Source organism: Aulonocara stuartgranti, assembly GCF_965226115.1.
Source record: "Aulonocara stuartgranti genome assembly, chromosome: 16".
NCBI lineage: Eukaryota > Metazoa > Chordata > Actinopteri > Cichliformes > Cichlidae > Aulonocara > Aulonocara stuartgranti.
Window position 1 is genome coordinate 2,176,971 of NC_138952.1, and position 22,518 is coordinate 2,199,488.

The 22,518-nt window shown below is 42.0% G+C and overlaps 1 protein-coding gene and 1 long non-coding RNA gene across 3 annotated transcripts; one reads left to right on the plus strand and one right to left on the minus strand.

The window, feature by feature from the left end:
- Nucleotides 1-6,986: 6,986 nt before the first annotated feature.
- LOC309691145 (melanoregulin) lies at nt 6,987-13,473 on the minus strand. The gene is made up of 5 exons (XM_082508726.1): nt 13,221-13,473; nt 12,861-13,110; nt 10,355-10,445; nt 10,103-10,269; nt 6,987-7,505 (listed from the first exon to the last, which is right to left on the minus strand). The coding sequence occupies exons 1-5, from the start codon at nt 13,292-13,294 to the stop codon at nt 7,428-7,430; spliced, it is 660 nt and encodes a 219-aa protein (XP_082364852.1). The 5' UTR covers nt 13,295-13,473; the 3' UTR covers nt 6,987-7,427.
- LOC309691146 lies at nt 10,328-21,007 on the plus strand. Of its 2 annotated transcripts, none has more exons than XR_014271895.1 (3): nt 10,328-10,413; nt 12,425-12,504; nt 20,997-21,007. It is a non-coding gene; the product is annotated as an uncharacterized lncRNA (long non-coding RNA). The 2 variants fall into 2 exon arrangements; XR_014271896.1 differs by lacking the exon at nt 20,997-21,007 and adding an exon at nt 15,482-15,676.
- The last annotated feature ends 1,511 nt before the right edge of the window (nt 21,008-22,518 follow it).

Below are 22,518 nucleotides of genomic sequence, written 5' to 3' on the forward strand. Positions count from 1 at the left end.
ATTCTATCCGGTTATTCTATTATTAATTTAGGCTTTACCTAATATTTACTGATTTTATTCTTATTAATTTTTTAATCTTCTTACTCTATTTATATTTATATTGTATCCCGTTCTTATTTATTTTATCGTTTTACCCTGTATATATCCTATTGTGTCATATCTCCAGTGTTTCCTCGGAGGGGGCTCTCTGCACCGGGGTTGTGATCGACCGTGGCTGCTGGGTCTCTGGGGGTCCTCTCAGCCTGGCTGGGGAGCTCCTTTGCCTCCCTCCTGCTGTGTGCCCAGCCTGGAGGCTGCGGTCTGTGACCGGCTCCCGGTGCAGACGGCTCCCTGTTATAGTGTTTCCTCACTTGGCTCATGTGAACCCAGCCCAATTTTTACTCTTTAAGTGTGTGTGTGTGTGTGTGTGTGTGTGTGTGTGGGGGGGGGGGGGGGGGGGGGGGGGATATGTGTGTATTCACATTGTTTATGTTAATGAGAGTGTGGGGAGTGAGTTGGAGGGTGGGGTGGGCTGCTTTTAACCATGTAAAGAACTTTGTGCTACATTTTTTTTTGTATGAAAAGTGCTTTATAAATAAAGATTGATTGATTGATTGATTAGACGGCTGAAAGCTGTGAAGGTTCATGTCAGGTCGAAGTGATTCCACACATTTATTTATATTTTGCTTTCAGGGAGTTTCTTAATTTTAGTATTATTGCTCAAAAATAGCCAGTTAGTTTGTATCCGACCATTTTCAGAGGGACGTAGTATTTTCTTTTGTTTATTAAACTACTTAACACTGACCTAGTGGCCCATCCCTAATTCAAGATATGGGCCACTCTTGTGTCTAGAATAAACAACTTAGCAAAGAATAGTGTATTTAGACAGCTTTTCACAAAATCACTTTACTTGTTCCCGTTTCTTTGGAAGAATGAATAAAAATTCATTGCACCAAAAAGGTGATTTCCAGACAGCTGTTAGCTGGAAACTCAGTAAGTGGAGGACAAAAGAAGAAGTGTCAGGCTTAAAAAAATATCTGTCCTGCTCTCGAGAAATAGGAAAAAATACAGCAAGGACCTCATCAGAAGTGGACTTAGTGGAAATGTGGCTGCTAAGGATCCAGGAGAGGTCAGGAGAGAGGTACAACACAGCTGAACAGGGGCTGCACTACAGTCAGTGTGATGGTGATGTTTAAAAATGGATGGAATTATGAACACAGAGAGGTGCCTTTAGATCCACCATGCAGCAGCATCTGTAGAGCCTCTAATTGATCATGGCTTCACTTTTCAGCATGACAGTTGTCCCAGACACAGTGTGAGTGCAGTAAAAGCATAGCTGGATAGAAAAACACACAGTGGAGCACAATCGGCGTCGCCAGAGGCCGAACCTCAGCATTACAGAGACACTTTGGGCTTTAAGAAGCCGGGAGAGAGTTCCTCCTTCACTTTTTAATCAAATTTGGATTTAAAGGAACATTTTTTCTGAACATTTTTGCAATGAGATGAAGGGTTTTCACCTTTCTCCCCTTCAGTCAGGAGAGATGAAATTCTTTTCAGTCCCCTTTCAACATGTTTCTGCAAGGTTGGTGATTATTCGTCCAAACAAGGACACGGCGAGCACTTGTGAATATGATCGGTCCTGGAAAGCAAGCGTTTAACAACGAGTTGATGTAGTCTTAGATTCAGGAGACACCATTTATCTTCTTTAATCGTGTTCAATTTAAGGAACACAAATCAGGATATTTCAAGAGCACCAGTGGACTTGTGTAATTACCGATCCACCAGCGATGACCACAGACATGCTGTACACACCCTGCCCTGCCCAAAGACTTGCTCAACTCGTGCAGCATGTCTGTGTTTTGCATTATTTTCTGCCTGAACTAAGAAACTAAGAATGAGAGTAATATCCACAACATCAGGCTGCGATTGCACAAACAATGCTAACTCTGTTTTATGATGTATTTGGCCTCCTGGTAATGCCAGAACGCAAAATAATTAATGTTGTCTTACAGACGATATTAAATTTGGAGTTGATGGATGAGACTTTAAAGCGGCGTAATAACGCTGCCTTTCCTGCAAAGACTCGACTTCTGACCTTCTGCCTGGAGTCAGCGAGGTCAGCGCGTATTGGCCTGGTTAGTTTACGCTCTTCTTCAAACATCCGTTACAAATTACTGCGCGTGTGTGCGCATGGATGTGTATGTCTGTCGATGCTTGCATGAATGGGTGTAACTCTGCTGTCAGCACTGTCTTATCATAAATTACTGTCAGAGATAAACAATGGAAGTTTGGAGAAGGTTTCAAATGGGGCATCAGGAAATGCAGGCTGCCTGGTCCCGTAAAGACGAGTCTAAACAAACTCGTATTTATATTTATTTAATAAATGTATCATATGTAGTTTGATGCGTTTAAATCAAAGTGGCATGATGGCTAACAAGAAGAAATGAAAAACATGTTTTGTTTCGACATTCAAAGCTTAGTCATACCGACAGTCATGAACAGTGTTGGTCAAGTTACTTGAAAAAAGTAATCAGTAACTAATTACTGATTACTTCCCCAAAAAAGTAATCCCATTACTTTACTGATTACTTATTTTCAAAAGTAATTAATTACTTAGTTACTTAGTTACTTCAGTTTCACGATTTACAACCTGAGTAGGTGATAAAGTGATAGATCTTTCAGCCCAATTCTACTTTTTCTGCATAATCCATCATACAAAATGTAATCAAATGGAAAAGTCTCCTTTTAAAACTTGTTTTATTAGTTTTAATCTTTTAACTTTATGCATCAAGCAAAAATGTAATTATCTGCAACATTCTCTGACTTGAATAAATTAGTTTAACATTTAAACCTATTTTCTGCACATTCCAGCACATAAAATATTTTTTGTGTTTACACTCAGTCTTTCAAATAGATGCAAGTAAAACACAGCAGAAAATAAATAAAGTCAAAGACTCAGCGGTCCTGTTGCTCTATTTTCACCTGTAAAGCAGGAGTGGGGCAGGCGGAGGTTTACCCTGGTGCAGGTGTGCCGCGGTCAGTGGAAGAATCCGCGAGTTTCTCTGTGAGTTTCCCATTACGTCGTAGCTACTCGGTGCTTGTTGGAAGTTTAGGGGTTTTTTTGCTGTAAAAAGAAGTTTTCTTCCCACGCACAGCGGACACTAATGTTTTTGTCACTTTTTATGGAATCAAACTCAAAGTAAGGTCAGTACTTCCACGCTTTAAACGCTGCACGCTCATACTCTCTCTGCACTCGATATATGATCCATTGTTGATCTGCACACAGCTGTTGTCACGAACGTCGCACTCGCTTACGTCACTGTCATGAGACACTCTGGCAAAAAAAATCACGGTTTTAGTAACGCAGTAACGCAGCGTTCCTACGGGAAAGTAACGGTAATCTAATTACCGTTTTTGCAATAGTAATCCCTTACTTTACTCGTTACTTGAAAAAAGTAATCAAATTACAGTAACGCGTTACTGCCCATCTCTGGTCATGAATATTCTTACCTGAAACCAAACGTTCTGTTACAGCTTTGGTCCAAACACCGTAAAACATCATATTTAGGTCTGTAAGCATGCATTTTTTCATCGACACTAAAATCTAAGTGCAGCTGAGTAAAACCTTTGACCACAACAGCAACAGAGGTCTAAGAAATGTTTGCATTACTTCAGTTAGCTGTGGTTCAGTGAATCAGATGATGATGTGAACATGAGCGCATCACCCGTGAAACAGCTGCAAACATGACTGATCTTAAACGTGTTTAGTCTCCAGTAACGCACGTGTAAATAAATACGTAATAATTATTCACTTAATGATCTGTGTATATTTGGTTTTAAGTAAACGCTTGGTGGACTCGTGCTTTTGCGTCAGCTGCATAACCTCCAAACACATATGACAGTTTATTAGTACACCCTTAGTCACCACAGCACACTGCTCTTTATCTGCACATCAACATGAAGGTCCTGACCCTGTGGGGGTCAGCAAAGCAAGCTTTGTTCAATGTCACGTCTTAATGAAGCAAAGCGTGCACTCAGAAAAGCAGGATTAGGGGTTTAGTGAGATAACGTCAGGTTTAGCCTCGGGTTATGAAGGGTTACTCCTCGCTCAGCTCACCATGATAACTTGTGCTCTAATCTTTCTGAAGACCAGGCATGCAAAACGATATACTGACCAGAAAATCTCTGGAAAATAGTTTAACTAGTCCCAGAAAATCTCGAGGACCTGGAAGGATAAACAGCGAAAGGCCTTTACGAGACCATATGAAGTTTCTCTTGTTCCCTGACAAACATCAGTAGCACTTTTAAAAAAGCTACAAGGCTTAAAATATGAATATAATCCTTAAACAGGGAACCTAAAAATTTATCCTGCATTGAGCGTTTAACGTCTTTGGACTATCTTCATACTGTAGGTTGTAAAATTAGCAGTTTCACTCACTCACTCACTCACTCTTAGCTTGATGTGAAACATATTGAGCTGATTTGCAAGACTGTCAATATTTCCATAAGTGAAGTCATCGACGACAAAGACATCCTGTTAGCATTGAGCTTATTTCATCGTGCAGACTCCAGGTCTGTGTTTATTGGTCCTCTGCTTTGAGGCAAAGACAGGAGAGTCATCAGATAACATAGCTAACCCTAACCCTTCCAGCCTTTAAAGGGTGGCACATGTGCAGTGTGCTACATATTTCATGCAAAGTGCATGAATTTTGAACAGGTAAATGACAAAATTACATGCAAAATGCTGCATTTTGTAAATATGACTTACAGAGCCTCTCATCACAGCTTAAACCAAAGACTTTTATACTGAAGACAAGACATATGAGCACAAAACTAAAAGCCAGCGCCTGATAAAAATCTGCTGCTGTTAGCTGGGTCTGCTTACCTCACACTCCATGCTGGCAGTGGGCTCTCTTTTTAAACTACTGTGAGCAGTTGTCGTGTCTCTTCGTGTTTATTCTTGTGCACATCTCTGCTACATGTTGGCTTATTCGTATGAACTCTCTGTTGTAACTTTGTTTTTGGCTGTTTTGCGTTCTTTTTGTTGTCTTTTGTAGCTGTCTGTTCCGCCCTCATCGGTTTCACCTGCACCCAATCAGCTCGTCCGTCGTCCTGTTTACCCTCCAGCTCTCTGTGTGTCCCTCATATTTACCTTCCTGGATTCCCGTTTCATTTGTACCAGATTTTTGTTCTTTCCAGGACTTTTTGTAAGTTTTGTTTTTTAATCAGCCTAGTATTAAAGCTTACTGTGTCTGCATGTGGGTCCTCACTTTATTATCTCATAACAAATGCAGCTACTGAAAGACATGAAACGCACCATCTGTCGCTCTGCTTCACCTAACAGGTACCGACCTTTGTGTTGGTTTATCTTTAATAAACGGGAACAGTAAGGGGAAAATGCACAGACAGAAGACAAAAAGAGAAACACAATGGTGTTTTTCTCTTATTTGCTTTTGCGGTAATTTAACAGTTTAGTAGTTGCTGCAGGAAGGAGAAGAAAAAAGAGAAAAAATCTGTTAATAAGATTCAAAAACTGGGACAAAGGAATCAGGGCATGCCGGTCAGACGGTTCAGGCGTGACTTTGTGATGAATACCCCGAGAAACCAAACCGTTTAACATTACGCATCTGTGTTTGTGCGTCTGGGGACAACAATCCACTTCAGCATCTCGTAAAATGACCATCAGCTGGAGTCACTGTCTGAATGACCGCTGTGTCTGTGATCGTGACTGACCACAGCGAGCTGTTCGCTGACTGGCCTTTGGTTGCTTTTGTCTCACTCACACACACACACACACACACCCAGCAGATGAGAAGTGTGTTTTCCAAAGGTTATATAGTGAGCTTTTAACCCTGTAATCAGAACACGTCTTTTTGTCTAAATATTCTAGTCTGACATCATACAAAAGCACCCTCTCAATCAATGACTCTCTCTCTTCTGTCATATTTCAGTCCAATAAATACAAACTGATCACTCTGTGTGTGTGTGTGTGTGTGTGTGAAGAATGATGCAAGCAGTGCTCGATGTAAAAATGCACACACACAGACACACAGCGGTTTAATGAGAAAAAGGTGCAAGCAGCACAATGGCGTTCAATGCTGCCAGACCACTGGTCCGTATCTCATACTCTCCCCTCCCCCAGCGTCTCCCCTCTTTTAGTTCCACATCTGTTTCCCAAACTTTGGAAGGGGCCTTGAAGAGCACAATATCTGGGTCAGAGTAAACTGCTTCTTTGTGCATATGCATGTGTGCAAGTGTGCAATAAGGAGTGCACCACACACAAAACGTTGTCACACACCCTTTGAACCTGAACATGTGGAGAGTCTCAGGTGTGTGTGTGTGTGTGTGTGTGTGTGTGTGTGTGTGTGTGTGTGTGTGTGTGTGTGTGTGCAGGTTAACAGTTATTCTAAAATGGCTTGGATAAAAAGCAAAGATGTCATCGGCATCCTGTACAAATCTTAGAGAAAGGGGGGTTAAAAGCGGGAAGAAAGTTTAATTTCCGGTAGACAGCCTGCATAACTCACTGTGTGCATAGTTTTCCATTTTTCTCCATTTTATTCTTATAGAAGAATAAAGAATAAGTGTTTCGAGCACTTCTCCTTTGAACTGAAAGCTAAATCCAGATTTGGGACGTCTTAAATTTAACCTGATAACTTAATCCTCATTCTCCACGATCACAGTTTGAGCAGCAAATCATGAGGATTCATCCTTTTCTCACTTCTGTGAAGCGATAACTTTAAGGAGTGAGCAGAGTCTCAGTGTGGGATGGTCAGCACTGTCACGTCACATCAACACGGTTTCCAGTTCAGACCTCCTGGTTGGTCTGACAGCAGTTTGTAGGTCTGAAGCCATGTTTATTAGGTTAACTGGTGATTGTGGCGATTATGGTTAAAGTGTGTGTGTCTCTTCCACAATGTGTATATATGCTGCCACCTTATGGACAAAACTACTATTACAGTAAAAAAAAGATTGAACCCGTAATGAGTGAATATATTTTAATGGTCACAACGTGGACGGGAAACAACCCAATATGACAGAAAATAAACAGTTTACTCCTACAAGTGTTAACAAACGAGTGTTAAAGAGGATTTTTAAATAGTTTGTGTAAAATACTGTACATATAGAGATAAATAATATAGTTTCAAAGGTTATTTTAGTTTTTACTGAATAATTTTTATTATCTTTGAAAAATATGGATTTAGTTAAAAATGATGTGACGATGTAGACATAAAAAATAAATATTAAAAATAGTATTTACTTTTGTATTTTACAAATTGTATAAGCCAAACAACACAAGCACAAGTTAACAGACTGAGCTGGGACAAAAAGGGGTTTTCGGTTAGAATTAAAATTCAGGATTTAAATTAAAACTGAAATGTGGTCAAATGTGTTAAAACAGCATGAGTCCACTTTCTTTAAAGGACTCCTTCGGTCTTTGGCACATTTTCTCAGCCTTCTTTCTTGGGATATTTTTCCTTGGCCAGTCTGACAAAGTCCTCAGCGCTGTCCAGCAACACCAGGCGGTCCTGAGAGAAACATCAAGAAACACAAAAGTAGTTAAAGACTGTTTAGTAGACAGATGTAGTTGGAGGAAGAGGCACAACAACAAAACAGTAGAGATATGAGAGAAGAGGTGAAAGAAGAGTGAAGAACGGGGAGGGTAGAAAGTGAGAGGAACTGTAGTTTATAAACAGGAGCTTCTTTGTAAGAATCTCTGAACATAACAGCAAAAATGCAGCCTAACAAGATTAACCTTATCAAGACAACATTCTACTGTGAAGCATCCTTTCTTTCTATTCTTGATCAAGGAGTTAAAAGCAGACGGTTTGAGTATCTAAGAGCGAGAGTGGAATTGTCATGGTGGGCTGTGTGGCAGGCAGGCAAGCAGGAAAAGGACCCGAAATGCAGGACTCTGGGAGACAGGACTTGAACTCAAAACACAGCTTTAATGCTAGAAAAACATCCCATAAAAATAACTCTAACAGAAACAAAACAAAGTAGGAACACGACAATCACACAGCTTGGAGAGAGCACAACACGACAAAGCGCACAGGAAAACACAGGGCTTATATACACAGGGGAGTAATCAGGGAATGGGCAACAGAAGGGAGACACAGCTGAGAGAAATTAGGCTAACGAGACAGGTTCTGTTCATAATTTTTATGGACAGGATTTCTAGGCGCAGCCAAGTGGCGGAGGGCTTTCGCTTTGGTGGCCTCAGAATCTCATCTCTGATTTTTGCAGATGATGTGGTTCTGTTGGCTTCATCGGGTGAGGGCCTCCAGCTCGCACTGGAACGGTTCGCAGCCGAGTGTGAAGCAGCGGGAATGAGGATCAGCACCTCCAAATCTGAAGCCATGGTTCTCAGCCGGAAAAGGGTGGAGTGCCCACTCCGGGTCGGGGATGAGTTCCTGCCACAAGTGGAGGAGTTCAAGTATCTCGGGGTCTTGTTCGCGAGTGATGGGAGAAGGGAGCCGGAGATCGACAGACGGATTGGGGCTGCAGCTGCAGTAATGCGGACGCTGCACCGGTCCGTCGTGGTGAAGAGGGAGCTGAGTGTAAAAGCGAAGCTCTCAATTTACCGGTCGATCTTTGTCCCTATCCTCACCTATGGCCACGAGCTGTGGGTAGTGACCGAAAGAACGAGATCGCGGATACAAGCGGCAGAAATGAGCTTCCTCCGAAGGGTGGCTGGCCTCTCCCTTAGAGATAGGGTGAGAAGTTCGGCCATCCGGGAGGGGCTCAGAGTAGAGCAGCTGCTGCTCCACATCGAAAGGAGCCAGCTGAGGTGGTTCGGGCATCTGACAAGGATGCCCCCTGGGCGCCTCCTGGGTGAGGTGTTCCAGGCATGTCCCACCGGGAGGAGGCCCCGGGGCAGACCCAGGACACGCTGGAGAGATTATATCTCTCGGCTGGCCTGGGAACGCCTTGGTGTTCCCCCGGATAAGCTGGAGGAGGTGGCTGGGGAGAGGGAGGTCTGGGCCTCTTTGCTTAGGCTGCTGCCCCCGCGACCCGGCCCCGGACAAAGCGGATGAAGATGGATGGAGACAGGGGGGAAGTAAAACTGAACACACTGACATGAGACATGAACTTTCAAAGTAAAACAGGAAACCAGAAACAATTCACAAAAACACAAACTTGACACTGAGTGGTGGACAGAAAGAATATAACACATAAAACAGAGAAGAAGAATAACCCTTATTACAAAATCAAACCAGCACAACTTAAAAACCCGAACAAATCATAGTTAAGAAAAACACCAAAACAGAAACAGGAAAAGCTGGGTCGAAAATGACCCAGAACCGTGACAGGAATAAAGCAAAAGTTCATTTCCCAGCTGCCAACCCACACTTGGCTTTGAAAAAGCAATAAAAGGGCCTTAAAATCAGTTCTGCATTTGACAGGAAGCCAGTGAAATGTTTACTGCAGCAGCTGCAAACAACACAGTGTGAACTGAGCAATATTCTGGAGTTGAGAAAAGTGATGGACTTCAATTTAACAATGTTCAGAAAAAAGCTGAAAAAAGTAGCAGAATTGAATCTTGAATCAGTGTCACTCCACGATTCCCTAAATGAGCATCAAGGTTGGATGATACTGATCTTAAATGGCTACATTATGGTTCTCAGAGGACCAGACAGGATCCTCTGTCTTATAATCCTGCAACTGAAGAAAGAGGATGGACCCATTACCAGCAGTCACTGAAATTCAAAAGCAGATATATTTATATTTAGAGAAGTGTGGAGATGTGTACAGCAAATAGGGTCTCGAGGGGGTTTATACCAGTAAATGAAAACAGGCCCTAAATGGAGCCTTGAGGTACTCCACGGGTGAAGAAGACAAGCTAACTAGGTCTAAATTCCAGCCATATGAAACTTACAGAAGAGCAAACTCTGTGTTATGACAATCAATGAAGCCTGAAAATCCATACACCCATTTTCTGGGTACGCCGTGAACAGGTTTACAGTCCATTTTTACACGAATGGGAGCTTAGATCCATTCACCAGACTTTTTGTTTTTAAAACAGGTAAAAGATACTGCAGTGTCCAATATTTCCTTTGAAAAATTAGGAATAATGTCCAGGGACCCGTGGTTGACAATGTTATGGATGCGTGTTTGCGTGTACCATGATACAGAGGTATCGGTTCTGGTGTCCTGTTCCAGGAGGGAACAGAGAGGTGTGGTCCAGCAGCTGCGTCAACAGTTCAGTCGCTTTGTTAAGATGTTCTTCATCTCGACTGAATCGGCGCTGTTTGTTCACACACAGCAAGGCGTCCACCTCACACTGGTAACCTGCAGGGATCCAAAGAGATGAGCAGCGGGAAGAACGGGGAATTACACAGGCAGCAGAAAAGAGCGGAAACAACCGAGAACTCACCGAGCTGAAGCAGGATTTTCTTCCACCGAGCTCTGACCTCTCGTTTGGCATAGCGCAAGGTGTGTATGTCATAATTCAACTTCTCCCATTCCTGTAGACAAACACAAACACTTCCTAATTAAAATATACTAATGATGATGCAACTTACAACTGAGGGAAATTATATTTCTGCAGTGTATTCAATTTAAAAAAGCACAAATGTCAGCCTCATGAATCAGCAGAAAGTTATTTACCAATCCACCCACACCTTCCACTTAAGAGCCGTCAGTTGTCCTCAGGCTTTATGAATCGCACATGTACGAATAACAAAATGAATGATGGCTGAATCCTGTTTAGTATTTTCATGACCACAGAGCCATTTTTACTTTTTGTTTCGTCAGACGTTTACTTATTATTCTTTAGTGACCCAATGTCCTCGTTGAAAGGTATATTTTATTTTATGGGTTTAATATTTAGCAGTTTGCTTTTTGGACGTGTTATTAGGAGCTTCTTGTGTTAAAGGGTTGTCTGTGTAAATTCTTTAAAATCGTGTGTGATTTTTAACCTGCAGGTAAGTGTGTTTAATGTTGGAGTTGCTATCAGAGGACTGGAAACTGTAGAATCATTGTGGTATTTAGTTTGCTTCAAACACACCAGCCCACCTAGTTTGATCAAAACGGGGGTCCCAGGTTTTGGACACAGTATAGAGTGGTGGGGTGCTACACCCTCACAGTTCATTCATCTCTTGTTCCTGTTTTACTTTGGAGGTTAGTTATGTCTTATTTCAATCCCCCCTCTGTCTCTTTGTCTTGATTGTCTTCACCTGTTCCTCATTATCTAGTGTGCCGATCCCAAATTTGTAGATTGGGCGGGACTATTTATACACATGTGTATAAATAGTCCCGCCTTCTTGTTGCAACATCGTCTGTGCTCTATCAGTGTAAGTTTCTGCCTTATGGGACTTTTGCTGCTGTATGTTGGATTACGTGGTTTTTTTCTTTGTGATAAGCAGTAGGTGACTGAGTTAAAGAAATAAAAAGGGTTTAGCTATTAAAGTTGACTTTTATTAACTCTGTCTCCCATGTTTTGCACTTTGGCTCCTCACACGATCCACACAGCCACTGTGTTTGTCTGGGAATTAAAATATTGTTAAAAGTCCACTCTTAAAAATTGAAAGTTGTCTTTAAATTATACAGAAAAAACAGATTTTAACTGTAAAGTATAAAAAACACAAAGTTGACAGAGTGGTATGTCCTACTTCATCTTCTAGATAACCCCCCACCCCTTCGGCCCCCACCACTGTGAGGGCTCTTTAATGTTTCAGGCCTGCTGAGTTTTTTGTTTTTGTCCTAATATTAAAAGCAGTCCCGCAGCATGCTGAGAATTGTGCAGTGAATATTCTCTTTGACCGGCCTGCCAAGCTAATGACCTACATCTCCATCAAGGAGTTCATTTATTTACACAATGTGCCCACTGTGTCCTGCAGCCTGACGTGTGCACTAAACTCAAATGCTCACTGAGCTGCGGTCCTGAAATTCTGAGAAAACAGCCTCTGTCCTGATGTGTTCCCTCTGCGCAGAAATGAAGCACGACTCAAAAGTTGAGAAAAAACAAACCAATAAACTTTTTGCTTGCTAATGTCACCAAAAAACCCTGAAAAAATAAGGATTCAAAATCAAAAGTCGAGACGTGCTGGGGTTTGTACATCCACCACCTCCAAACACAAGCACACTGACAATGATGGAGTCTAACTAACGAATAAACAGCAGTGATAGGCGCTGAGTGACTGAGTAAGTAAGGAGCACGTGGTCTGTGTGTCGTTTGTGTGTCGGTGCTCAATCACTAATTGACCCGTGGTCACATTTGCTGAATAGCTGTTTTTAGACAGCTGCATTCTTTCTCATTTTCTGAGTGAGAGCAACAGATTTTCCTCTGGCCTCGCACTAATCTAATCTAACCAAGGCTTTTATGCATATTCATAATTATTATGGCTTGTTTGTCACTGAAACACTATCTGTGGCACTATTTCATATTATTTATTGACATAAATCAGGCTTCTATGAAAGTCACCTGTGTGTCTGCCCTTTTTAGATTATTACATTAGAGATCCAGTGGAGAGCAGATGGGAATTTTCTGACAGCATCCAGTCACGAGGAACTCCAGTTTGGCCGGTAAATGTTGAGTTTTGTTTGTGTTTTTTGAAAGATTCCTTAAATTCTTAATTTAAGCTGCATTCACTGGAATTTAGACATACCTCGACGTCTTTTAAACTGCTGGAGAATACACACTAATATTAATAAAAAATACCCTATTATATAGTTTTAGTTTAATCAGCCAAATGCTTATAAGTTATATAAGTTTACAAGCTTAAGTGGCATGTCCTGTGAGCAGATTGACTCCTATATGTTACACACCCAGATGAGAACAGATTGTTTTATAAATATGTTTTTTCCCAGTTTTGCGATAAACGCTGCTGTTTCATTACGCTTATTTCAGCGTCTGTAGTGTACAGCATGTTTTCTGTCACCTCCGTAGCCTCGTCAGTCTGGTCTCTCATGCTGATGAAAGCCTGTAACTCTCGATCCAGTCCCTGACTGATGGGAGTGTTTTCGGCTCTGTCTGCGATGGCCCGCTGATCAGCGGTGCTCCTCTGGCTTTGCTGGTTTTTCCACTGACTCGTTTTTGAAGGTGGTGGTCCAAATATGTTCTTCTCTTCTGTCTCACTGTCACTAGACCCACTGGATAGCTGCTCAAGTGGCCTGGGAGTGCTGTGCATCCTAGAGAGAAAGAAATAAAACTAGGATACTATAAATGTGTACTTTGGTATATTAAAATAAGAAGAGGAATAAAGGGTGACGAGTTGGGATTGTAACAGAGTTTTTCTAACCGCAAAATAGCATTCCTCTCTTCTTGGTTGTGTTTCAGATAGTGACAGCAGCAGATGGTAAACTTAGCTCCCATTGGCTCTTTCCAAAAGTTTTTTTAAAAAAAATAATGGATATTGATCCTTCACAATAAAATCCCAAAACAGCCTTTAGTCAAAGATTTCTTTAAAAATCCCCAAAAAACCAAAACAAAAAGGGCACAAACTCCAAGCACGAGCCGATCCTGTTACATGCTTCCTTCTGTCCGAGGCTGAATTCCCTCCCTCGGTCAATTACATTATCCACGTGAAAAAGAAACAGGGGTAAACAACAACACACACACACAGGATACTCCAGGGATGAATGGCACACTCAGTAAGTCCTGATGCTCCAGATTGCAGTGGCGAAGGCAGCAACACTTCAAAACTCACACTTCTTGAGTTTACTGCTCTGAAACTGGAAGTGTGGTTTTTGTTATACTTAAACATGTGTCTCATTACATGAAGCAGAAAGAGGCCTTTTATACCGATGCTTTATTAATATCTGCTCTCACATCCCTCTAATACTTGAGTCTTCTGTTTGAAAGTCCTGTGTGATCGTTCTGGAGCACAGCGCTGCAGTCTGGAAGATTAAAGCTGTCCCTGGGACATTAAAACACAGTCTGGAGTGAGCGTGATCCACAGTTAGGAACAGTTTGTTTCTCACCACAGGAGTCATCACCTGAGACAATGTGATGACTAGTTTATGGATGATTTCAAAAGATTGCATAAGAAGTCAGATGTTACGTTTTCAGATAAATATTTAATGCACTTCTTTACAGTCTTTTTGAAGGAGACCTGTGGCTCAAGACGGATCAGCTGAAGGTCCAGAAGCTTCTCTCAGGTCTTGTGTCAGGCTTATTTTTCCTGTTTGTTGAGGACATGACTTTCAGATGTTCGTGTGTTGAAGATATTTTGGACAGATTAAGATAAAGATACTAAGATATCTGCTATGTGAAGACACAAGACTGGTCCATCCCTTCTTTTAATGCTTCAGTGAGTCATAAGTCAGAGTTAACAAACATCTGGGCAGGTACAAAAAAGAAGGAAATTATAGATTTTTCAAAATGAGAAGTTCCTGTCTTCCACAGTAGATGGCAGCATCACCCCATTTTACTCTTTCTCGCCCATGTGGGCCCCTCTCACTCAGACACGCTGGTTGTGTTTATTTTTATTATGAGCTGTCGATGAAGCTTGAGGATTCGTCATACAGCATCGTTACCTCCTCAGCCATGAAAACCTTGCTATCACATCTGTTTCTCTTCACTTCCACCATCAGGTTTGATTAGTCATCAAGAAGAAAGTGAAAAACATGTTTTGGCTGTGTTTGCTTTTGTGCATAGTTCCTGCACATTATCACAGCGACTAAATTATTTATTTTCTTCATAAATTTCTGGCACATTTACATGAAAATTTACATTTCAAACATCAAAGCGATCTAAGACTCTCTCTTGTGGGTTGCTGCAGTATTTAAAGTGGGCTATAGAAAATAGGACAATAATGGAATTATTTAGAAAACTGCAGACACGATGGAAAACATCTGCACGAGCCAGTGAGCGTGAGGATCTGAGGGGTTTATGTATTTCTTTCTTAAACAGTCCAAACGTTACTCAGTTCACGGCCTCTGGTGTTGGGAAGATCACGCTGCGCCTTGCCTGCTGTGACGTGGATACATACTCTCATTGAACTCCTTGTTTACATGGGATATGATTTCATACAGTGTGCTGTTTGCATGCTGTACTGCACCCACACTTCTAATTAGACTAGTGTGACATGTAAAAGTGATGAATGGTTCTCGCATTTGTCTTCTTCAAGTTGCTGTCTTATCCGGTGCGTTTGAGCAGCTCTCTGAAGACGGATATTTACCATCTGCCGTGGTTGCTGTTGTTATGTTGCTCGTAGTTCTGAACGAGTTTGCATTAAAAAGAAAAGTGTCCTGGGAGGAGCGTTTCAGCCTGGACGCGGATGACTTTGGAGAGGACACAAGTTTACATCTCTACGCATTTACATCTCAGAGGCCGGAGTGTGCAGGAAGAACTCAGACACGTGTGGTTACACGGTTTATGAAATTTGGGCCAGTTTTGCTCTGATCAGAGTGTCTATGTGGAGCATGTGGAGCACTCCTCGTGTAGCTGAACCTTTTCTACCATGCAAACTCATTTTGGTATCGACTCGAAGAAGACTGAAGTGAAAAAAAAAATAAACGATTTGTTTATTGTAAAATTTACTCTCTCACATGTGTGCAGGTTACCGCTGGCGAGTTCAGGTATATGGATTTTCCCTCAAACATCGCCTCCCTCTCCTCTCGCTGTCTGAGATTTATATTTCCAGTGTGCATTCTCTCCTCCTACCTCACTGACTGCTGGACCACCAGCTTTCTTTCTTCCTTTTTTATACACACAGACACACACTGGGCCAATGGCAATGTGACATTGACATAGTGCAGTTGAATACCTTATGGGAGGGTGAGTGATGGACCCTGATGGCTGTTGCCTCAAGGTATGTGTGTCTGAGTGTGCGCACTGTATGTGAGCAGCAGTGGAAATAGCATTATATTCCAACTCGACACAACAGGTCAAACACCAGGGGACGCAGAGAATAATAAGTAGGAGCAATGACATATACACACACTCGTACACAACCCTTCAGGGAACAAACTCCTCGCTGCTCCATCACTTACATTCATGAAAGAGGCGCTCACACATGACTTGGTGAGGAGAGTAGAGCTTCCTGACACACACACACACACACACACGCACCCACCCATGAACAGAAGAACTGGGCAGGGATTCAGAGACACAGATTGAAGGTGATTATAATTCACAGTGAAGTCTGGCTGCTTTAGTTATCTCCAGCTCATCCATCTAATGTGTGTGTGTGTGTGTGTATGCATGTGTGGTTGAGCACTCATCAAGGTAGCAGGGGGAAAAACACCACCAGGAAACATATAAATCACAGAGATGGGGGGAGTGAGACAGTGAGGAAGAAGAAATCAAGACTAACTGAGAAGAACGAGGTGAAAGAAGAAACGGGAACAGAGAGGAGTGCGGGGAGTAAAGGAGACGATGAGAAGGAGAGTGCAAAAATAATAAGCTCTTCACCAAAAGTGATAGTAAGCAGCAGTAACTTACACTCACGAACAAATGTTACAGCTATCACAGCTCATGGAAATAACCCATGTCTTAGATTACCTACCTGTTTGAAAGTTGCGATGAATCTGAGGTAAGTGCTCACACCAAACCTGCACCACACAGGCTCTTCTTATAAAGAGGAGGTTAATAGATGTGTAGTTACGCACAGTGACTGTCAGGTGGAGCTTTTGTGTAGTTTATTATTTAAGTTTATTAATGTGCCGCCAATGAGCCACAGCATCTAAACCACCTGCCTCTGAAACAGCTTAAACCCGCCGTGCCACAAATCTCCTCTTGGGGTAACGGCGATGCTCGGTGCTCGCTCGGTGCCGATTCTCTGCAGCTTGTCCTGCTAATGAAATGGTCTCTTCTATGGGGGCGTGCCGTGGCTATAGAGGTGTTAAAGATCTGCAGCAAAGTTTAGCATCTTCTTTTCAGTCTATTTCCTGTCGCTTTTCATCTTCTTCCTAACACACGTGTACCACACACATTCACATGATGAATACAAGTGCGTGTAAAAGGGCTCCACTCAGTGGGGACCGACGGGGCATCTTTGCCGCACATTTTTACTGCTAATCGATGGAGATGACACCTTTTTTTTTTACACACCGTCACTGCTGATCAATGAGAATTATGCCATGCTTTGTAGCTGTCACCGGTAATCAATGAGGGTGGTGCCATCATCTGCATCTTCTGATCATTACAGCCGGTGATCAATAATAAAACTGGCTCAGGATGACACGCGATTATCATAGACCAGCAGTCCATGATGATAGGTTGATAATGTGTATGTGTGCGAGAGAGAGCTGTGCCACAGACTGACAGCCACAGACGGAAAAACACAGACGAAGGAGAAGCTGACACGGAGATCAGGAAGTGGTCATATTTCAAACCATCGTTCTGGCACGGCTAATAAAACAGTGCAGCAGACACAACACCGCCACTCTTCCTTCCTTTTCTAAATGAGATGTTCATGACTGTCAGAAGGTGAAGTTATTTACTGCTGTGCTCTGGTAGGAATAATCAGAATCAGGTGTGAGGACACTTGGAGGATCTTATCTATTTAAATCTACCTGAATTTATGTTTTTGTACAGACAGTCTGTTTGCATGCACAAATACGACCTGTAGGTACTCAGCCTCTGATGTTCTCCTTCTCAGGATGTCAAATGTGGCTGTTTTGGCGTGTCAGGGGTGTTGTTCATCACATATGTGGTTCAGGAACTGTTGTTCTCACATTTGAACACGCTGGGAAGCACTAAGGACAACGTTTGAGTCCGGGACAATGCTGTGGAAGTAAAGCAGAAAAGCTTTCACTCGGAGTCGTCTTTCTCACTTCATAAATGTAGAGAGCTCTTGATGTAATTGTGGTAAACATTCAAACTCATATAAAAATCAGGTACCTTGAGCAGACTTTATTTTTTCTGTCTATGGATTCATGCCACTGCGTCTCCCATGACTTGGAAGTGATAACATTTCCTTTGCAGCTACATGGTATTATTTTAGAGGAAGACATGTAGTGGGTGTGGTGCTGGTTAAACATGAAATATGTGCAGCCTACTTGCTTCTTACAGCTGTTATTTTAACCTTTCTAACTGACAGCTATTTTTCATCCGTGAACAATTACGTCTTCTTGAGCCTCGAAACAAAGAAAGACTTATTGCCTCAACTTCCTGCTTGTTACACCCACTCTCACAGTTGACCCTGCCGTCTCCACATGCGATAACTATGAAAATAACTCACTTTAGTGTTCATGCACCAGCAGATAAAGCAACAAAGAGACTAGAAAACAAGAGTCGGGAAGCAGGCTGATAGAGAGGGAATGAGGGACGTCGCGGTGGAATAGAAAGAGGCAGACAGACAAACAGAGACCGCACAGCAATCATGCCAGTCACAGACCATCACCGAGAGGTGACTAGGCCATCTGCGTCTCTGCCTGACTGTAAAGTAACTCGCCTTCAAAACAGGAAATAGCCAATATCACACTAATACCCTGAGGGGAACACACAGAAAGCTGTGTGAGGCATTTCCATTCAGACTTGATTTTGTGCTCGCCTGAACAACCAGGATGTTTCCACACGAGGATGCTTGAAAGGTGGCGTGATGCGATGTTTGTGTGCGATCGGTTGATTGCTGTGTCTTTAAATAATTAGTGCAGGTGGTTCTTAATGTAACCCGGACACACTCTGTGCCATTTTGGCCACATTCATGAAGCAAAGCGATGCCTTTATTCCCACGATGGTGATATATGATGCCACTGCAGCTCATAACAAACGTGTGTTTGAGAATGTGCTGCTCTGCATCTTTGTCCGACTCATGCATGAATGTAAACGTCATGACTTGACAGCTGACCGACCATGAATAATTATAGCTGTAGAGATCACACCGGAGGTGACTGACAAGATGTGCACACACACACACGCAAACACACACTGAGTCAAAGTAGAAGACAGATCATGACAGTATGTTGATGAGCAGATCTGCACCCACTCATAATTCACTGCTGCTATGCTTTCCTTGAGCTCTAGGTGGCACTGTTGAATTGCACAGATACACTGATGTGGGGTAGCATGTTGTGAATATAGTTTGAGGCATATGTGGAAATCTTTAGTTCAAGTTCACTCCTTGCACCTAAAGGAAACGATTAATAGAAACAGAGAAGAAAGTGTTAAATGATCCTGTTATATTAAAGCAAGACTCGCGCATACATTAACTTTCAGAGTTTGCACAGATGAACTGACCTTCTGTTTAAGGTCTAAATTAATCCAAGAGTGACCTCAGTACAGCCAACGTAACATAAAGCGAGCTCGCAGCTTTCTGGCTGAAACTCTGCGTTTCTGCAGATTTAGATGCGTGCAGAAGATGTTGCCCAAATAATGAAAGCTGAATATCAAAGGTCTTTTCTTAGTCTGACTCTTTCTCACCCACTCTTTGCAACTGTTTGCACACACGTGCGTAGGCGTGTGTGGGCGGCAGTGCACGCAAATGAGCATGACACTATGAACTTGAGCTAGCGAGCTTTATTTTCTGTTTTGTTTTGGTTTTTGTTTCCAGCAGTTTCATTCAAAGACAGCTTCTTCTCACTTTTTAATGTAAAACGGGGTCGAAAGTCAGTCCCTTTATGTGTCTTATGTTTTTCTGTCATTTGGTGGTCTTCAGTGTCAACATGTGTGACTCACTAGTAAACAAACACAGCTTAGAAGTGATAGCCTGCATGCTGCCGGCCTCTTCCCCAGGAGAATGTGTCCTTTAGCCTATAATACCCCACCTTCTGTCTGGGTGTCATCATTTCTTATGCTGCTAAGCTGTTATGTGCCAGACTTTTGACAAGTAATAACTTTAGTGTCTGCTCAAGAAACACGACGTGGAATCTGAGTACTTCCCATCCCTGCCTCAGATCTCACATACACAGTTATCTCTGGGAGTATTTGGACAAGGATTAAACTTTTATCATGTTGCCTCTCTACATCATGGATGTTAGCACATCCAATCGAGATGTGACTAAAGTGTCAACTTTTAACTTTAATTCATGGCATATAAATAAGAATTGCACCGTGTAGTTGTTATAGACATGGTCCCCCATGTTCACAGGCTCAAAAAGACCATTGACTGTGAAGCGTTGCAGTCCTGGGTCTGTTCTCCAGTGATAAAACAGTGTGTATGTGTTTTAGCAAACCAGGTCACTTTGTTGTAGAGCCTTACGTTTAATATCTGGAGAAAAACTGCATTTTGTCCTGTCATAATTTTTATTGACTTCAAACTCTTAAATTGAATCCTGTAAGCCTGAAATATATACAATCTCTTTATATATGTCATAACACCACCTCCACTATGTTTAGCAGTTGATGTCAATGTCAGTTTTATTTCTGTAGCACATTTTAAGCAACACATGTGTTAAAAAAAAACAACATTAAACCACAGATCAATAATTTAATTCGATAAAAGGACCGGCTGTTACAATGTTACAATCCCTGATGATGCATTGCTTCAAATGGAGAAAGTCTTGATGGATGGCTACTTTGAGGAGAGGCAGCCCAGAAACTTTAACTAACTTTAAATAAAATAAATTGAGTGACCTGACCTGTTAAAAAATGTGCAGCAGTATTTTGGACAAACTGCAAGTGATGGAGATCTGAGTGTTCTCCACCCAAAAACGGAGAACTGCGGTAATCCAATCACGAGGTGATGAAGGCATGAATGCGTTTTTTGGAGAAAGAAAAGATTTCACTTTGGCAGTTTCACATAACTGATAAAAACTGGAGACGTGGGTGATGTGGTGTGCTTCAGATCATGAGCTTTTTTTGCTCCTTCCCTCATTCTGGTGCAAATAAACTTGGTTAGTTTGTGAGAAAAGTGCTCTTTGAGATGTTTTCTGGTAAAGTCCGATCTGCCCTCCCTGATGATGAGTGTAACCAGTGGTTTGCACCTTGGTGTAAACCTTCAGTCGAGTGTATACTTGGTTAAATGTTATGAAGCTGTTTTTCTCAACCACAGAAATCCTTTTTTTATTCTGTCACATCTTTAGTCTTTGACTTAAAATCCCCCGTGCTGGTGTACTGAGACAAAAATGGAAAAAATGATTCAGCTGTCCAACAAATTATGGACCTGAAGTTTGTCTCTTATCTCTTATAGCTGGCAGCTGGTCTCTGGTGGACATTCAGGTTCTGATTGAGCTGGTCGCCACGTCTGGATGTTATCAGTCTACTGAATGGCAAAAGTCTGCTGTTATCAGTCCCATACATATCATCTGTAGGCCTCCTCATCTCCTCACCAGCACATCCTTTCTAATCAAGGGTAACACTGTAACAGCTCTGGCAGAGTGTGATGCTGTGCAGTAGAAAATGCAGGTGTGTAACACGTCTCTTAGTTTGTGAAGGGGTGAATTTGAACCCAGAATGAGATCATTACTTCTGAAAGTTAAACAAACAGCATTTGAAAACCAGAGTAAAAATGTTTGCTGCGTCTCAGATTTGGAGTTGGATGGTTTATGGTTCTGCCTCCAGAAGCTGGACTCATAAACCCTCAATAAATGTAAAGCAATAATTTTTAGTAAAATGCAACAGAAATATGTGAAATCGAAGGATTGTTTATCCAATTATTTAATCATTTTGCAGTTGGCATAAACTGAATTTCATTAAATTTAGCATTTTATGCTGTAATTATGTAACAAAATTACATGTAAAATGAACATTTAATCAAACTAATTAAAGTCAGCATTTTGGACAAAAACTTTTTTGTCCACTCATTAACAACCAAGCTGCTACTAGCAGCAAGTCGTACTCGTCCACTGCTGCACTAACGTGAATAAAAGTCGAGGCAGAAGAAGAATGAGAGCAAGTAATTTATGCAGAAGGAAATCCTTTCAGCACATTTGTGTACAGCCTCATGAAAAAGTAATGCGTGTTTTCACGATAAACGCGGGATGCAAACGTTAACTCTGCGGTGACCTCGTCCTGCAGGTTGTGACTGAACTGATAGTTATTACATAAAGTAATTATGTGAATTCTTGTCTGCACGTGCTTATCGCACCAGGGCTTGATAATGTTAGAGGGCATTAAGTCTCATGCAATATACAGGAAAGCACACACAAACACACACAAACACACACCATTAATATCGTTTAGCGAGCCTCCATGCATACAGACTACCTGTTTAAACCAATCATTACCTTGCCACCAGCTCATGTGTAACACTAAAGAGAAGAAGAGCGTGATGGATGGATGGACTGAGGCAGATAGGGAGGGGTCAGTGGAGAAAGGCAAAGAGGAGAAGATGGCTGTAGCCAGAGTCCTGTGTTATTGCTAAATCTGGCCTGAACCTGTGTTTAATAGATACCCGCTATCAAAAAGAGCCCATGCACTTTGTATGACTGGAAGGACAGTTTGAGGAGATCAAGGATGAGACAAAGGGGAAGTGAGGGGGACAGTAGAAGAAGGATGGATTTACCTTCCATAACAGGACGACAGTTTTCCCGGGAAAAGAAAGGGATGAGTAAATAAACAGTGAGAGCGGGATGTAAAGGGGGACAGGTGAAGGGATGAATGTTTTCATTTAAAGGAGGAGAAGTGACAAATGGGAAGAATATGTGTCACAGAGACAACAATGGCAGGGTGTGGTGCTGCAGGGAGAGGGAGAGAGAGAGATAAGGCGGAGA